This window comes from Cygnus olor, chromosome 1, assembly GCF_009769625.2.
Source record: "Cygnus olor isolate bCygOlo1 chromosome 1, bCygOlo1.pri.v2, whole genome shotgun sequence".
In the NCBI taxonomy this organism is placed as follows: Eukaryota; Metazoa; Chordata; class Aves; order Anseriformes; family Anatidae; genus Cygnus; species Cygnus olor.
The window spans coordinates 121,830,970-121,847,042 of NC_049169.1; the positions used below are offsets into that span (position 1 = coordinate 121,830,970).

At 36.4% G+C, this 16,073-nt stretch overlaps 1 protein-coding gene across 19 annotated transcripts in view; it reads left to right on the forward strand.

Annotated features, from left to right (window-relative positions):
• The window catches only part of DMD (dystrophin), a 1,063,969-nt gene that overhangs the window by 781,980 nt on the left and 265,916 nt on the right, over positions 1 to 16,073 (forward strand). For all 19 annotated transcript variants that reach the window (XM_040530986.1, XM_040530983.1, XM_040530994.1 and 16 more), the window contains 2 exons: positions 1,943 to 2,154; positions 8,743 to 8,897. In XM_040530986.1, coding sequence (XP_040386920.1) covers positions 1,943 to 2,154; positions 8,743 to 8,897 — 367 coding nt within the window. The remainder of the gene's footprint in view (positions 1 to 1,942; positions 2,155 to 8,742; positions 8,898 to 16,073) is intronic.

Sequence of the window (16,073 nt, forward strand, 5' to 3'; positions counted from 1 at the left end):
AGGCTGTCCGGAACTACAAGATAACTTACTGCATGTCTTGGAGTATATGGGGAGAGGAGCTTGGGTAGTTATCTGCAAGAAATAGGTGGCTGTTATTGCCTATATGCCAGTGAAACTGTGGAAGGTGTTTGAGCATTCTTTGTACGTGAAACCTTCGGCACAACCCTTGAGCCACATGCTTTTGTATGGCCCTATGATTTTATTTGAGCAGTTCAAGAACTCTTCTGTTATTCACACTTCCACTAGTCCACGATCTCTTTGTTGTTTCAGGCATGCCCAAAAGCTTAAAGCAGAAATCTACTATACAGATATGGCATAGAAATGAGTTGTTTTGTGACATTCATATACAGCTTTCTAAAATGAGTTAGATTTGCTTCAGATTAAATTTACGTTTTTGGGCCTTAGGCTTATCCGTGGTTTGCTCTGTTTGTGCTTCATGTTTTCCCATTTTGTTTCTTCAGTTCGTAGTCAATTTCCTTTGACTTAAACATGCTGCCACATGTGCTTACTCACAGTTTTTATCCGTAGGCTTGAGCGAGGGATGCTGAAAGCTTTCTTCTCTTACTCTAAACATCAGCTAAGTCTATCTTTATCTATTCCTCCAGAAGAAGGAAGAGCACTGTTAGGTGGACATCTCTTCCCTGCTGAAGCTTTTCTCACCTCTTTGTCTTTAGCCTCCGTCACTCTGGAATCAACCGTGCAATGAGAGATGTGGTGTTGGATCAACAGTTCAATGATAACTTCATTTGCTTTCAATTACTCTAGGAATTTCTGTTTCCCTTCCCTAGAAGGCCTGTGAATTTTTAGTGTAGTGAGGCAATCTTTGAGAAAAATATTGAGACTGTACTTTTTGCTGACTAAACTCAGGAAATAAAATAAAATGCACCTATTTCTTCATGTAGAGCAATTTTTTTATTGTTTGTACATTTTTGTTTCTTCTTTTAGACAAACATGTTTGAAAGACTAAGTCTTGACTGATTGGAAGACTAGGTCCCCCTGATGCTTTACACAGAAGATTTGCTGTGCTACTATCCAGTAGTCTGGTTCTGGATGTTAGCCAACACTATCAGTGATTCTAGTGATTGTTGGGTTCCCCATGATCACATTTCTTTCAAATTGTGGCAAACCTTGTCTATATTTTATAATTAACATGAACACATGAGAAAGATTTTAGACAGCCTTTGCATTCTGCTAACCTTCGCCTTAATGAATTAAGAAATATTGCCATTAATTATATCTTGCAACAAATCTTTAAAGAAAATTACTGAATCATAGAATCATTTAGGTTGGAAAAGACCTCTAAGATCATTTGGTCCAACCTTTAACCTAGCACTGCCAAGCCCACCATTAAACCATGTCACTAATCTACACTTTTTTTGAAGACCTCTAGGGATGGTGACTCAACTGCTTCCCTGGGCAGCCTGTTCCAATATTTCACAAGCCTTTCAGTGAAGAATTTTTTTCCAAATATCCAACCTAAACCTCCCCTGGTGCAACTTGAGGGCATTTCCTCTTGTCTTATCACTTAGTGCTTGAGAGAAGAGACCGATCCCTACCTTGCTATAGCCTCCTTTAAGGTAACTGTAGAGCAAAGTCCATAAAGGACTTGTTCTTCAAAGTTATTAAACCTTGAGTTGGTTTGGTAAGAATGAAAGATGATTGCTGCTCCTTTTTCTCAAATGCAATCCTGTTTCTTAATGCTTTTTGAGCCATGAACCTGGCATTTCTGTCTCCATATGCATCAAAACACATGATGTGCACCAAAGTATCATATTGTGTGTCCCAGAACAGTTTATCTGTTCTTTATTAAACTGAACTTAGTAGCAATTACAGCCAAAAAGTACAAGAGCTCTCCAATATGGTCAATTCTAGAAATATTTACTCAACACAAAAAAAGGCTTTTAAGTGACTCAGCTTTTGTTTTCCCTTTGTGTTTCACCAGTTGAAAAGATACAGAGCCAGTGGGATGAAGTGCATGGACACCTCCAAAGCCGGAGACAGCAGCTTCATGAGATGTCAAAGGATTCAACACAGTGGCTAGAAGCTAAACAAGAAGCTGAGCAGGTTCTTGAACAAGCGAAAAATAAGCTTGAGTCGTGGAAAGAAATTTCCTACACCGTGGAAGCTCTGAAAAAGCAGAACACTGAGCTTAAGGTCACTACTAAAAACTAGGAATTTAACTTTAAGATAAATAATCAAAATGTCGATAAGTGATTGAAAATATTTCTGTTTAAGTTAACTAGATTGTTAAAGAAAATGTCCTCTAACTATTAAACTGCACATCGAAGACAAGTCCTTTATGCCTTCCCATTTCCAACAAACATTTGTAAGAAATTAATTTACGAAGTTTAAAATGGGTATTACATAATTCTTGAATGAACGTGGTCTTATCAGTCATAGGAGATAGCTGTCTGATCTCGCAGGAAAAAACAAAACAAAACAAAAACAACAAACAAACAAAACCTACCTCTTCAGTACAAGTATTTCTCATCTTTTCTATATACCAGCCTTAGCTGAGGCACTGGCACTGCAGACTGGGAAATCCTGTAGTATTGGTATTTGTTTGCATTGACAATGAAGCTGTATAAGTTGCCTGAAGGTAGTTTTAAAAAGTAAAGAAAAGGAAAATATGTACCAAGCTATGTGGATGCTTTGAAAATCAGGTATTTTAGATTTGCGCCAAGATGCTCTCCCTGGGTTCAAGCTTTTTAGAGTTATTAATTGGAAAAAAATAAAAAATAAAATAAAAAATACATTTGAAAAAAAATGAAATAGCTGGTTTTGTGTATTTAGCCATATATATTGTCAAATGTTTGGTGCTAAAATGTGCACCTCAGTGAACTTACATATCTGAGCTGTACCTCAAGTAACAATGCAGATATGCCCAAACTCTTGCATGAGCTTGTAAGTTTCTTGATAAGGAAATAGTCATACTTTGGTGACATTCCTCATGAATAAATTTTGAGAACAGCTGTTTCAGATTAATCATATCTCATTTTCTGGTTGGGGAAAAACAAGATTGAAACCAACCAGTTGATCAGCCTCTTAACATGGGTCCTGCCTCCATGGTAATGGAGCGTTACATTTTAGTTATTTGGGAGAATAGTTACACAAATATTTTCTGATATGTTCTCCTCTCCTGCCCTCCAGATTATTATTATTTTTTTAACTCCTAGCACTCTGTTATTTAGTTAAAGTTTGTGGACTTGATCAGTCTTTTTTTTTATGAATGGTGATAAACCACTGTGAAGAATAGTGAGGTGAGGTCCTCATCAACTAGTTTTGCTTGCAGAGAAAGTATGTTTGTAACTGCATGATTGGTCTTCAGCTATCTCAATCATAAGGTTCTCATTACTTTTCTGGTATTTAGAAGTAGATACAAAATTTGTTATTTTTTCTTGTCTGTTTGCCTGTAGGAAGAATAAAAACTTTCATTATCTTCTGCTTTAGGGCTGGGAAGTGTTTAAGTTTTCTTATTTAAGATTAAGGTCATTGCTTAGGAAGGGTGGATTATGGTAAATGAGCAATCACTCACTCATATATTGGAAAGAGTTAGAAATTATGTATACTACTGTCATTCAGCATAGAGGATTCCCATTTGTCACTGTCTTTCTGCAGTCAGGGTATCAGTACCTTACGCAATGCCTGTCCCAGTCTTAATTTAATGTTACATGCTGTAGCCAGTTACAGATATTAGACTATAATTATAGTGTAACTGTTAAAGCTGGTCAAGTTTAGGGTTAGTCTGACATAATTTGACTGCCCTCGTGGTGATATGAATGACCACGGGCTCTACTGTTCCAGGGTTGTTTACAGTCATTTGTTTGATTTTGCCTATCCTCTCTCCCACAAGTCTGAAAAATATTCACCTCTATCTTTGAGACTCTTCCTTTTTTTTAGTTCCTCTTTTTTTTTTTTTTTTTCTTATTTCACAAGTCTTCGTTAGGCAATTATCTTTGTCTGCCAGTAATTCCTATTGTGACAAATCCATCATGAAAGCTTCTCAAATGTGACAGCATCAGCTGTTGTGTTCATGCTTGGAATAAAGGGTCATGAATTCTAAGCAAAACTGAAATCGTATTTGAGTTTAGCAGCTTTATATTTCTTCTGTCTACTAGTATCAAAACTGAAGGACCCAGAAATATATCAAGTCCTCAAAATAAATGTTTTCCAGGCTGTTGTGCCAAACACATATATTCTGATTTTGTCCCCTGAATAACTAGAGCAAGTATACTGTCTTTTAGCTTGCTCTTACACTGATGAAAACAAAGCTGTCATTTCTATTCATTTGTGTTGAGAGAAAGAGAGAGGTCAGTGTGAGTCTTACATAAATTCTTCAGACATATTCATTTTGTCAGCTTCATATCTCTGCACAGTTTGGTGTGAGAAAGTAGTCACACAAAAGTGTTCTTCTGATTTTTGTTAAATATTATAGGTCTGCCTAAAGACAGCTGAGCCAACGCAAAAATTCCCCTCTGCTCTGAATGAACTTTGGGTCAGTGCTTGGTTAATGCATCCTTATGCATGAGTAAATGGGCAGGCACTCAGCAATACTCCTTTTCTGATTATTTTTATTTTTTACAATACCAGCATAAAACAAAAATCTGGCTTGTATATTTGCTCAGTGATGTTTTTTAATAGAATTTGACACACTGATGTTTAAAAGTAATCTAGTACAGTGTAGCCTCTAATTAAAAATATTATTTGTTTGAGACAGAAGTTAATTCAGAGCTAATTTGCTGAGGAATAATGCATTTTTTTTCATTTTCTTTTTTAGTTTCATATTCAAGAACTAAATAAGGACTGGGGTTAGGTATGGAGAATCAGAATATGGCATTCTGGCCAGCGAGAGTCTTTACCTATTAAAATCCTGTTTATTATTGTTTATTCAGTGATAGCTGCAGACGGTTAACTCAGCAGGCTGAAGGTTATATACGTACACATAGTACACTTCAGCTCTTCGGTCCCCAAATAATCTGAACATAAGCTAGTGTAAAACTAGTTTCTTCTTCTTAATATGATACTGAGTTTAAGTAAAAAAAACCAAAAACAAAACAAAAACAAACAAACAAAAAACCCTGCTAGGATTGCCAGCACTCTCCTTGGTGCCTTGCTTTGGGAAAAGCTATGAGAGACTGAGAGACCTTTTCTCTCTGTGAATCATTTTAGCTGGGATGGCCAAAGTGAAGTAGAAGAAGGATGGAGACGAGGTTTCCTCTCTTTCCTTCACTGACCACCTTCTTCCTGGTCGCCTAAATAGGAAACTGAAGAGCAGCCTGGTGACATCCCCTGCTCTGCTGGGACTCTGACGCCAAGCAGCCTTCCACTGGCATAGCCCAGGGGTGATGTTTATGCCTTGGGTTGCCCTCATCCTTTTCTCTTTTGGAGGGCAGGGGATGAGGGGACAATAAGGTTAACTCTAGCTAATTTAACCTTTCCTTGAAATGTTACTGGTAATTCTTTTGCCACTCTATGTATACCAATATAGGTTGAAGTACAGTCTCAGCATTCTGTGGATTTTTATTATTCCAGGGCTGACAGCATACTGCTTTCATTTCAGTAAAACTATTAACAATTAAGATAATGTTATCAGTATGATGCAGACACTGAAATAGAAGTCCTTAATGGAAAAAATAATCATTTAAGTATATAAATAAAATGTGCTATAAATACATTGTAAAAGGACAGGAAGACAGCCTGATTTTCCAGATTTGTAATATATTACCTGCTCAGTGTGGGAATTCACATGCTCGAAGCTGGACATTCCTGTACATACATACTGCAATACTTGAACTTCTCTGCATAGTTTATTTTGTTCCACTGGGCCATCCTGGGGTAGAAAAAAGCCCATCTCTAATTTCCTTCCTTGTTTTTAATCAAGGATCCTTAATTATACAGACTTTCTTCCTAAGAACATCAACCAGTGCCTTCTAATTAAAAATTAAAAATAAATTTATACTTAAGTAACATGATAAATGCATAGCCTTAATTCTTTAAGCCTTTTAATAAATTCAGCAAATTCCAGTGATGACACAGACAAAACAAAGAGAAAGCTTATAAAAATGTGGAAATGAAATTAAGGTAATGAAGCATTCCCCCCTACCTCACACCACATCTCACCCCACCCCCCAAAAAAATCAAATGTTCCCAAGTAGCTTAGAGATAAATGAATAAATGAGAGCTAAAAATATAATAAGGAGGAATAAAAAAAAAGCCACCAATTTAATCATTAAAAAATCATTACAGTCATATAAGATTAGAGTTAATGGGTGTCTGGTAGACAGTTAAAACATTTACCACAACACTTTGTTCTCAGTGTCTGTGCAAAGAGCAGAGTTGAAACAAGGCATGCACTCTTTAAAGTTGGTGAAAAATTGCATACCAATTTCCGGTAAAGTAAAAAATAGAAATTGTTTCTGTCGACAAAACTCTCTATATTCATCATTTTTTTCTTGATTGAAGATCTAGTGTTGTAATGTCAGGAAGTTAATGGATTAATGTTGAAGTTAATGGTGAGAATCAACACTTTTGAAAACAGCCTTGTAATGGATCTTTCTGTATTTTTATTATAAAACTGGCTTTGGAAGGTTTTATAAGGTCATTAACATTACATGGAACTGGGCAAAAAGAACTTATTTTAAAAGTAAAGTTTACAGGCTATTAGTTTACAATACAGACAAAATGTTGTGGTAACTTTTCTATGTAATGCAGCAAACAGTCAGTCTGAAATACTTTGGCTAGAAAAAAGTAGCTGTGTGCATACATAATGTGAAACAGAGAGGAAGGTAATGTGTATTAAAGATGGATAGACCTTAACTGTAGAATGGATACATGCTATAAAAGTTCTACAAACCTGAAATGATTATTTCTGTAGGCTTTGTTTATTTTTGGTTTTATAGATTTTATTATGTGCGTGTAAATATTAGCAATTATATATTTAGTATATATAATTCTGCCAGGGAAGGTGCTCAGATAGGAAACTATATTCAAAGCAACCACCTGCCTTTATCTTCTTCAAAGGAGTGCTAGTGATTTTCTATACAATTATCAGTTCTCCTGACTATACCTCCATACTTAACATGAAGGAGTAACATAACTGTTTAGGCAGTTTCAGCTTAACTGCACTTAACTGTAATGTTCAGATGGTTCTCAAAGAGTTAGTAGGCTCCTCCTAATGTTGGATTGGTAAAAATCAGATCCCTTGCTCAAAATGCATAGTCAGGTTGCTGTCTTAGTGTCTGAGGTTATCTGGTGCACAGTAGTTGGGGAACTGTTCTGATCTGTCATGAAAGAATAACACAGGAAAGGGAGGAAATACATGTTTTCAGTTTCAGATTATGTAGGGATCCTAGAGATGTGGAAGCAGCTTTTTAATTGAGAAAGGTTGGGCGGGCGGAGATTCCAATAAAAAACAAACAAACAGAAAAAAACTCCAGTTGTACTCTTTTCAAAGGTCAAGTAAGTTTCAGTCCCAGTCTTAGCCAAAATCAACTTAAGACTTTCTGAGATGAAAATATAAGCACAAAAAATGTTCCAAAAGTACTCATTTTTATTTAGAGTTTAGACTGTTTAATCAGGGATTGCATGTTTTAGTTCAGCTTTGTGTGGAGAATTCATTGTCTGAAGAAAAACAGGATTTCAAGAGGAATACCACTTTGGGAGAATGAGAGGGAAAAGCAATTTTTTCTTCACAGAGATTTCCAAATTTTGAGTGTTAAAGCACACCAATAAAGTCAAGCCTTACTGTTTGTTTGGTTTTTGTTTGTTTGTTTGCTAGATAGCTTCTAATGTTTACATACAATTTAGTGTTTCTATTGGCAAATTCAACCATTTTTTTTTCATTTGCATCGTCCCGTTGATAGCCTAGTCGCAGTCTTTGCCTAGTACAAAAGTACGAGTTGACCATCGATTATCTTTGCTCTTTCATTTTGTTGTTACACATTATGGATTGAATATGCAGCATCAGTGCATTTATATGGAAATTTTCTCTGAGGAAAAAGACTACTGGGAAAGGTGCATGGGGTCTGGTTTCTGGCTGAATGAGTGTTCGAGATTTCCTGGCTTGCTGCTGTAGTAAGGCAGTTGGCCCAGAGGAAAGGAGAAGGAAAGGAAGGAATGTTCAAGATATAAAAAGCTTGCTTACTAGTAAAAATACTAAATTAGCATTATAAAGATATTGATAGGTGTACCAGAATTTTGCTGTATTGCAGATTTAGTGCTGTTCCAGTAGGTGGCACTAATTACATAAACAATTTGGTAAAAGAATTAAGAAAAATAAAAAAAGTGAAATCCCAGGCATTATTCATCCAAACCTTAGTATAATTTCACATTATAAAAAAGAAAATTAGATAGAACATACTATTTCATTGTATCTTCTATCTTGGTATAATTCAGCATCAAAAATAGAAGATATAATAATGCATCCATCTATTTATGTCCCAGAAAAGAACAATCAACATTCGCTATTTATCAATCTGAGCTGCCATGTTTTATTTGGCATTTAGGATTCAGATGCTTAATCCCTTCAGAGATTACCAGTAGTCTTACTAGTCTTTGAAAAAATTCAAACATTTAGAAAGACTCTGACCTTAGTTACCAGCAAATGTGAGGAAGTCCTTCCTCTGTTCTTTTTTCATATTGATGGTATAACTTGTCCATCTCCTTTTCTAATAATCATAGTATGTGTGTAATCATTTTATGACAAACTGATATTTATTCTTTTTTTTTTCCTTTTCACTTCAGCAATTTTCAAAAGAAATACGACAATGGCAAATAAATGTAGATGTGGTGAATGACATGGCACTGAAGCTGCTGCGCGATTATTCAGCAGATGACACCAGCAAAGTAGAATTGATGACAGATAACATTAACACAACATGGGCTACCATTAATAAGAGGTAGGATATAAATTCTACTATTACGTTTGTTGTTAAACTTCATTGTCCAGCTTTGGTTAGAGATCATAGAGGATAAAAAATTTGAAAATGAGATGGTTATAATGAAAAAGGTAAAGCAAGATGACGAATCTTCTCTCATATTTTGTGGATCTGTGTCTTTGGAATGCCATTTAAGTTGCTCATATAACGTTTTGCCTTCTGCCAATTTCCCTCAGCTGTAAGCAGTTGCCAGCTAACTTTAGTTGATAGGTGATATATTTTAACTATTTAAAATGAAGTGTATCATATTTGATATACTACCTTCACATCACAATCACTATAGTGATTTTGCTGGAGTCATAAACTGAATATGAAAATGACAGACTGAAAATGATAGGAAGCAGTCTTGAGGTAGAAATGTTATCCTGTAGCTTTGAAGCAAATCTATAGTCAAGAAAGTTTTTATTAGATCCTTGATCACATTCTTGATTGCATTTCACAGTCTTGCAGCGTTTGGTTTAGATACCAATTCCTTACTAAAAGCAATTTTTGCAGCTTGTCTCCAAATTGTGAATCATCCAATATGCAATCTATAAAATCAGAACACTTTGCAGAATAAAAATGACTTTCTTTATAGTAGTAAAAGAGTTTTATATCATCGTACACTAGATGAGATACATAAAAATTAAATCAAAGTTGTTTTAATCAGTTTAGAATCTTGGATTACGTTTTATAGCCTATAACTGAAACTAGAACTGAATTAGTTTTTAACATGTTTTTAATTAAAGCCTATGAACAAGGTCAGAAAAGTTTGTTTAGTTAAATATAAAATAAATTTAGAAGATCTTGCATAATGAAAGTTAGTTAAACCAATGATGACTATTAAAATTTATTCCTGCTCTTTGTTTAATTTTTATGAAGTAAATATTCATATGAATGAGTCATTTTGACAGCATTTTCCCTGAATCAGACTTGCCACTGACTTAAGAACCTGTTTAAATAAGAGATGCTACTGACATCCACTAAAAGAAATCCACATAATAATAATAATTTGGAAGGTCTTTTTTTTTTTTTTTTAATAAAGAACAATAATTAAACCAGGAAATTAGTGAAAACATTCAATGAATATTTGCTTGCATTTCTGCTGTTACATAGCAGTAGCCATTTTAGCCTTATTGGTAGTAGTTTTACTGTCTGCAATCCGAGAAACTGGCTGGAGGATTTCTCACCCTTCCTGGATAAGAAGTGTTGTATGTCTAATGCTCAAAACTATTCCCCATGAGTAGGCAATGTAAGCAGGTAAAAATGCTTCGATTGAAGAACTCACAGAACTTGCTTTTGGTTGTATGTAGAACTACAGCCACCATTTGGTAAGATAGCTTTGTAATCCTGAAGTCCAGCGCTACCTGTGGCTGCTGTAGATACTCAGGTATCAATTATAGCCAAGAGTGCATCTTTAAGTATGTTAATGGTTCAAGCAGAGATGCAGGTGTGTCTAATGCTGTCTAAATGTGCTAATTGCCATTGTTGCATGTAATCAGCTGAGCACTAGGCTAACAGAGATTACAATTCTTCAAGAGAGTTCTTCCAAGCTTCTATAAAACCTGCAGAATTGTTCGCAGTTCATGTGTCTGATGATTTACTATAGTAAATGCGTTATGTCCTAAAAAAAAAAACAAAAGAGATGCTTAGGTGACTGAGTTGATATTTCCTCTTTAGAAGGACAAGAGGATAAGATTAAGCTTGTGCAGGTAACTGTAAAACTACATTTCCATACTATTTGCCTGTATGGCTTTGCTGCTACCTTTCTAATACTTTAATATTTTGTATATAATTTTTGCAAGACTTCCCATGATTTGGGAATTTGAAAAATAATTATGTTGCAAACAGTAGTTGATAAGCTTCTCTGAGGGCTGTATCATGTTGTCAAACGTGATCGTGTATCAAGTCTGTCTCTTGTCAAAAACAGATAAATGTGTACTTACACCCTACCCTGGAAGTGTTCAAGGCCAGAGTTCAAGGGGCTTTGAGCTACCTGATTTGGTGGGTGGCATCCCTGCCCATGTAAGGGGGGTTGGAACTAGGTGGTCTTTAAGGTCTCTTCCAACCCAAGTTAATCTATGAGTTTAATGGAGGTTACCAAAAAGCTTGAACTTGTGAACTCTTCTTCACCTGTAGTTTTTTGGAAAGTATTCGTTCCAAGCAGTAGCCAAGCCTTTTGCTCATGTAGAACTTATGGAGAGAGGTCTTGAAAGAACATCCTAGAGATTTCTTTTGTTGAGCAACTCTGCAAAGAGAAGGTGGAGTCTGTGGGCCTTTGGATGACTTAAGTGCTATTTTAAAGATTATATTTTGTTATGTTGTCCTGTTCTTTTGTTTGTTTTTGTGGTGCCTTTTTTGGTCTTGTTTGTTTTTCCCTGCCCTTTACACTTAAGCTCTCAAGTTGTTGCACGGAGCAAAACAAATTGTATCTTGATGGTTTTGTTTGGTTTTTGTTTGTTTTTGTTTTTCTTTGAACTGTAAGAGTATATTTACTCTGAGTAGAAAGGAGGCATGTGAACTATCTATTGCAGGCTACAAGAAAAGCTGGTTCTCCACTGAGCTAGGCAATGATTTCAGATATATCCATGACTGTTACTTTCATGTAGGCCATGAACAAATAATGTTCTGGTGATTCAGTGACCTGATAGTGATGTAGAAATAAATTCCAAATGGTCTTGGCCATTTCTCCAGTGTTTTTAGAAATAGTTCTATTGCAGCTTATACGTGTCTTGAGTGCTAAGAGGAAATATACCGTTAAAGAGTTTTATTTCATCTCCCTGTATTCTCAATTCAAATGGGCTAACTATTTTTGTGCATATTTTCTTCTAAAAAGAAAAAAAATGAGAGTTGTTCACATTGTTTTGATCTGCTTTTTCTCTAACCAGCCATTAATATAAAAAATGTGTGTCAGTGTAAAAAATGTGAACACTGCTTCCCATGAAGCAGATTAGTAAAACAACAGGCAGGCAAGCAGCAGTAATATTGCACTATTGCCTGTTGGCAATAGTTCAGCCAAAGCAAGTACTTTAGTCGTTAAGGCAACATCTGCCAGCTTGTGTTTTGTTTTGTTTAAATAGATTTGCAGCTGATTGCTGTGTATTTACCCTTTGCCTTACTGTTCTGTTTTATAACATCGAACTATAACAAATAGCATTCTAACTCCTTTAATAGCTGAGTTCGTGAGTGTTTGATGGTCGTTTCACTTTTCACTCACCACTCTTTTTTATTATTTTTTGTTTGTTTGTTTATTGGTGATACTGCCAAGACACACTAAAGGCACATAAGCTGATCAGCTGGCAAAAGCCAGAATGACTTGTAAACAGGTCTCTTCTCTTTAGAAGTGTTAACTTTCTAAGAAATAACTATATTTTAAAGCGGGGGTAATTTAAAGAGAAAGCAATCTGTATTGCTTGTATTAACAAAAAAAAATATAACAGTTGAACTAAAATGTTCTCAAGAGAGAAAGATACAATGAAGGAAGCAACTATTATAAATTTACTATATAGAGAAATGTGTTATGGTACTATTATGTTACTTCTTCCTTTTGTAAGCAGTCTTATGTGAATGATCATATAAATATAAAAACTTTCTTAAAATAATTTATTTCTTGGGAATCTAACAAATGTGCTTAAATTTCACTAACTTTAATGTTAATCTAAAAAAGGGTTTAGATCTTTCTTAAGTAGAGCGTATTTTATGGTGATAATTGCATACATTATCTGAGAATTGTTTAGGTCTCCAACCCAGCACTGTGTAACAGGCACTTTTTTCAAACATTTGCATCTCCCCCCAGTTCCCATACTCAAGGTCAATGGAGCATCAGGCTGTATGCCAAATATTACCAGCTTTTACTGTTCAAGATGCTTTCTTTGGCTCCTGAGATGAGACAGGATGCACATGTCAGTTGCAATACAAAAAGTAACTTTCTTCCTCACTGCAGGGCATGGGCAGTGAATATTCAATTTTTAAATTTTTTTTTCTATTTATACATAACATTATCTTTCCATTTCTGTTATTAGTTTAAGTTGTAGGGTATTAGAGAGGAGTGGCAAGGAGCTGAGCTTTTAGACGACTGGTTTGATAAATCTGAGATACCAACTCCCATAGTTTGCTAAGAATGGTGTTAAATCTCTAATGCATCCAGTTGTACAAACATCTTGATTTTACATACTAGCTGGACAATATAGAATACAAATGGCCAAATAAGCAAAAGGCATAAACATCACAAAAGTAGGATTCCCACCTGTTTCCTATTTAATAAGGCATATTATAACAGTAATTATAAATGTAAAAAAAGCTCATAACTTAGTTTTCATCTTCATGAATAGCAAAGCTTTCCTCATCAGTGGTGGCTTGCTATAAAAATACTATTGCTGGAATGCAAACTTTATCTGTACATAATGTTTGTAAATATAATTTTATTAAATGCACAGAAAGAGGTTGACCGTTCCACCAGAGAGCTGTATACTGTACCTGCCCTAATATCACTCTGCTTTATGCTACTTCTAGAAGAAATCACACTTTTGTTATAGGTGAATTGCAGTCTGGGTAAGAAGTGCTGTCGTGCAGCAGCAGCCAGTGTGAAGTGCGTTAAGTTATACTGAGGGCTCATAGTTGACTTCAGTAGCTAGACCTTCTGGGGAGTTGTCTTTGAAGAGCTTATCATTTGCTCATTTAAGCTTGGATTGTTAAACTTGAGAAGGAATGAATTCACAATACATTTTACTTTGGAGAATAACATACACTTCTTCTAGGTTCTTCAAGCCAGTCTCTTGCTTTCCATTCTTTTATTATTTTGAAGGTTGGTCTGCATTCCTAAAATCAATGTAATTCCATGGGCATGCATGAACAGCTATTATTTTTCTTTGTGCAGACATCCTTTAGTTGAGTAAAGTGAAACAACCAAATTAAAAATGTAAGTGACTATGGGAACCTTGTTTATACGTTTGTGCCTGCAGTTGTTGTCCTGGTTATAGAGCTGTATTAGTGTGGATGTGAACAAGAAATCAATGCAAATGTAAGACCTCAGATAAAGATGATATTGGTCAAGTGTCAGTTTCCCATGTAAATATATATATATATATATATATATATATATTGTAACAAAGAAACCACAGTATGATCACTCGTATTTTTTTTCTTCATATTGGATTTTTTCGATCGTTTTTGAAACAATCTTGCCAGTATCAAGAAAGTAGATGTCAGAGTGTCTGCTTTTTACAACCAATATGTCATGCCAAAGCTTGTTATTTACAGCAGATTAACAATAGATGCTAATTCAAAATTACAAAGACTGATGGAAAACATTGCAATTACAGGGCAATTGTTTTCTTCTGTGAGAGTAGTTAATAGTACACATATATTGATTCTGTTTATAGTTTTTAAAAGTAAATTTCAGTTTAGGTGTTCATGACATACTGTCTTTGAGATCTTCGCTTGTTTTTCTTCTATGAGGACTTGTTTTATTCAGTTAGTAGAACTATTCATGTTGAATGAAAGTGAGTCTTTGCAGTCTTAGATAATGCATCCAAGATTGTATTAAGGAGTAAGCAATTTTATATCAGCATGTTTGAAGAGCTGATGTAGTCCTGTTGACTATCCTTTTGAATAGGAGGAGAAACATTTTTTGTTCGTTTTAAAACATTTAATCCAGAACTCCTCTGAAAAGTCAGAATTTGATCTGAGATCCTAATCTCCTTCTCTTCAGACAAAAGGTAGAAAAAAAGCCATTCATTTGCATGAAATTAATTTGCCTTGCTTCTTCTGTATAGCCCTCCATGCTTCTCCAAAGCTGCTCTCCAACAGAGTAATGTTGGCAAATTTTGAAGAGACTTTTTATTAGCTTCTTGTGATGCAAAAATGTTACAGCTTTTGTGTTTAAATATGTGTATTTTTAAAGTTTCCTAGTAGCTGTTTTTAGATAAAGGGTTAAAGTACTTTTTGTCTTCTTTTTTCTGTTACTATTATTTTAAACAAAATAATGCACTATCAAAAGGATGTTCACCTACTCTGGCAAGGTTTAGGTGCTCTGAATGTATTCTGATGTATTTGTTGCTACATATTTTACTTTAAATGCCACCCCTTAACTTTTCTATATTGAAGAGTAAAACTAAATATATATACATATATGTATTTGGGGGAAAAGTATTGCTTTATGATAGGTTACCTATTTGAAAGTGTGGTTGTTTTACCCTGCTGGGCAGCTGAACTCCAACATAACTGCTCTCTCACTCCCCCTCCTCAAATAAAAAAGGGGAGAAAATATGATGGAAAGGGCTCAAGGGTTGAGATAAGGAAGGGAGATCACTCAACAGTTATTGTCATAGGCAAAACAGACTCAGCATAGGGAGATTAGAGAAAGTTATTACTTATTACTAACAAGCTAGAGAAGTGAGAAACAAAACAAAAAGTGACAACAGAACAAATTAAAAACACCATCCCCCTGAACCACACTCCTCTATGTCTTCCCCCCAAGTGGCACTGGGAAATGGAGCCTTTGGTCAGACCCTGACGCTTCGTCTCCACCGCTCCCTCACGGTCACTCCCTGCCCCTGCTCCACGCGGGGTCCCTCCCACGGGATGCCGTCCTTCCTGAACTGTGCCTGCGGGGGCTGCCCACAGGCAGCAGCTCTTCAGGAACTGCTCCCACATGGCTCCGTACCACGGGGTCCATCCATTCCCCAGGAGCAAACTGCTCCAGCACGGGTCCCTCACAGGCAGCAGCTCCCCCCAGCCCCCCTGCTCCTGCGTGGGCTCCTCTCCACGGGCTGCAGCTCTGGCCCGGGGCCTGCTCCTGCGGGGGCTCTCCATGGGCCGCAGCCTCCTCCAGGCCACATCCACCTGCTCCACCGGGGGCTCCTCCACGGGGGGGCTGCAGCGTGGAGATCTGCTCCGTGTGGGACCCATGGGCTGCAGGGGGACAGCCTCCTCCACCAGGGGCCTCTCCACAGGGGAACTTCTGCCCCGTGGCTGGAGCACTTCCTGCCTTCCTGCTGCACTGACGTTGGAGGCTACAGGGCCAGTTCTCTCACATGTTCCCACTCCTCTCTCCCAGCTGCTGTTGCATGGCATTTTTTCCCTTCCTTAAATCTGCTTTCCCAGAGGACCAAGCATTGTCGCTCCCTAGTTCGGCTCTGGCCAGCGACGTGTCCCTTT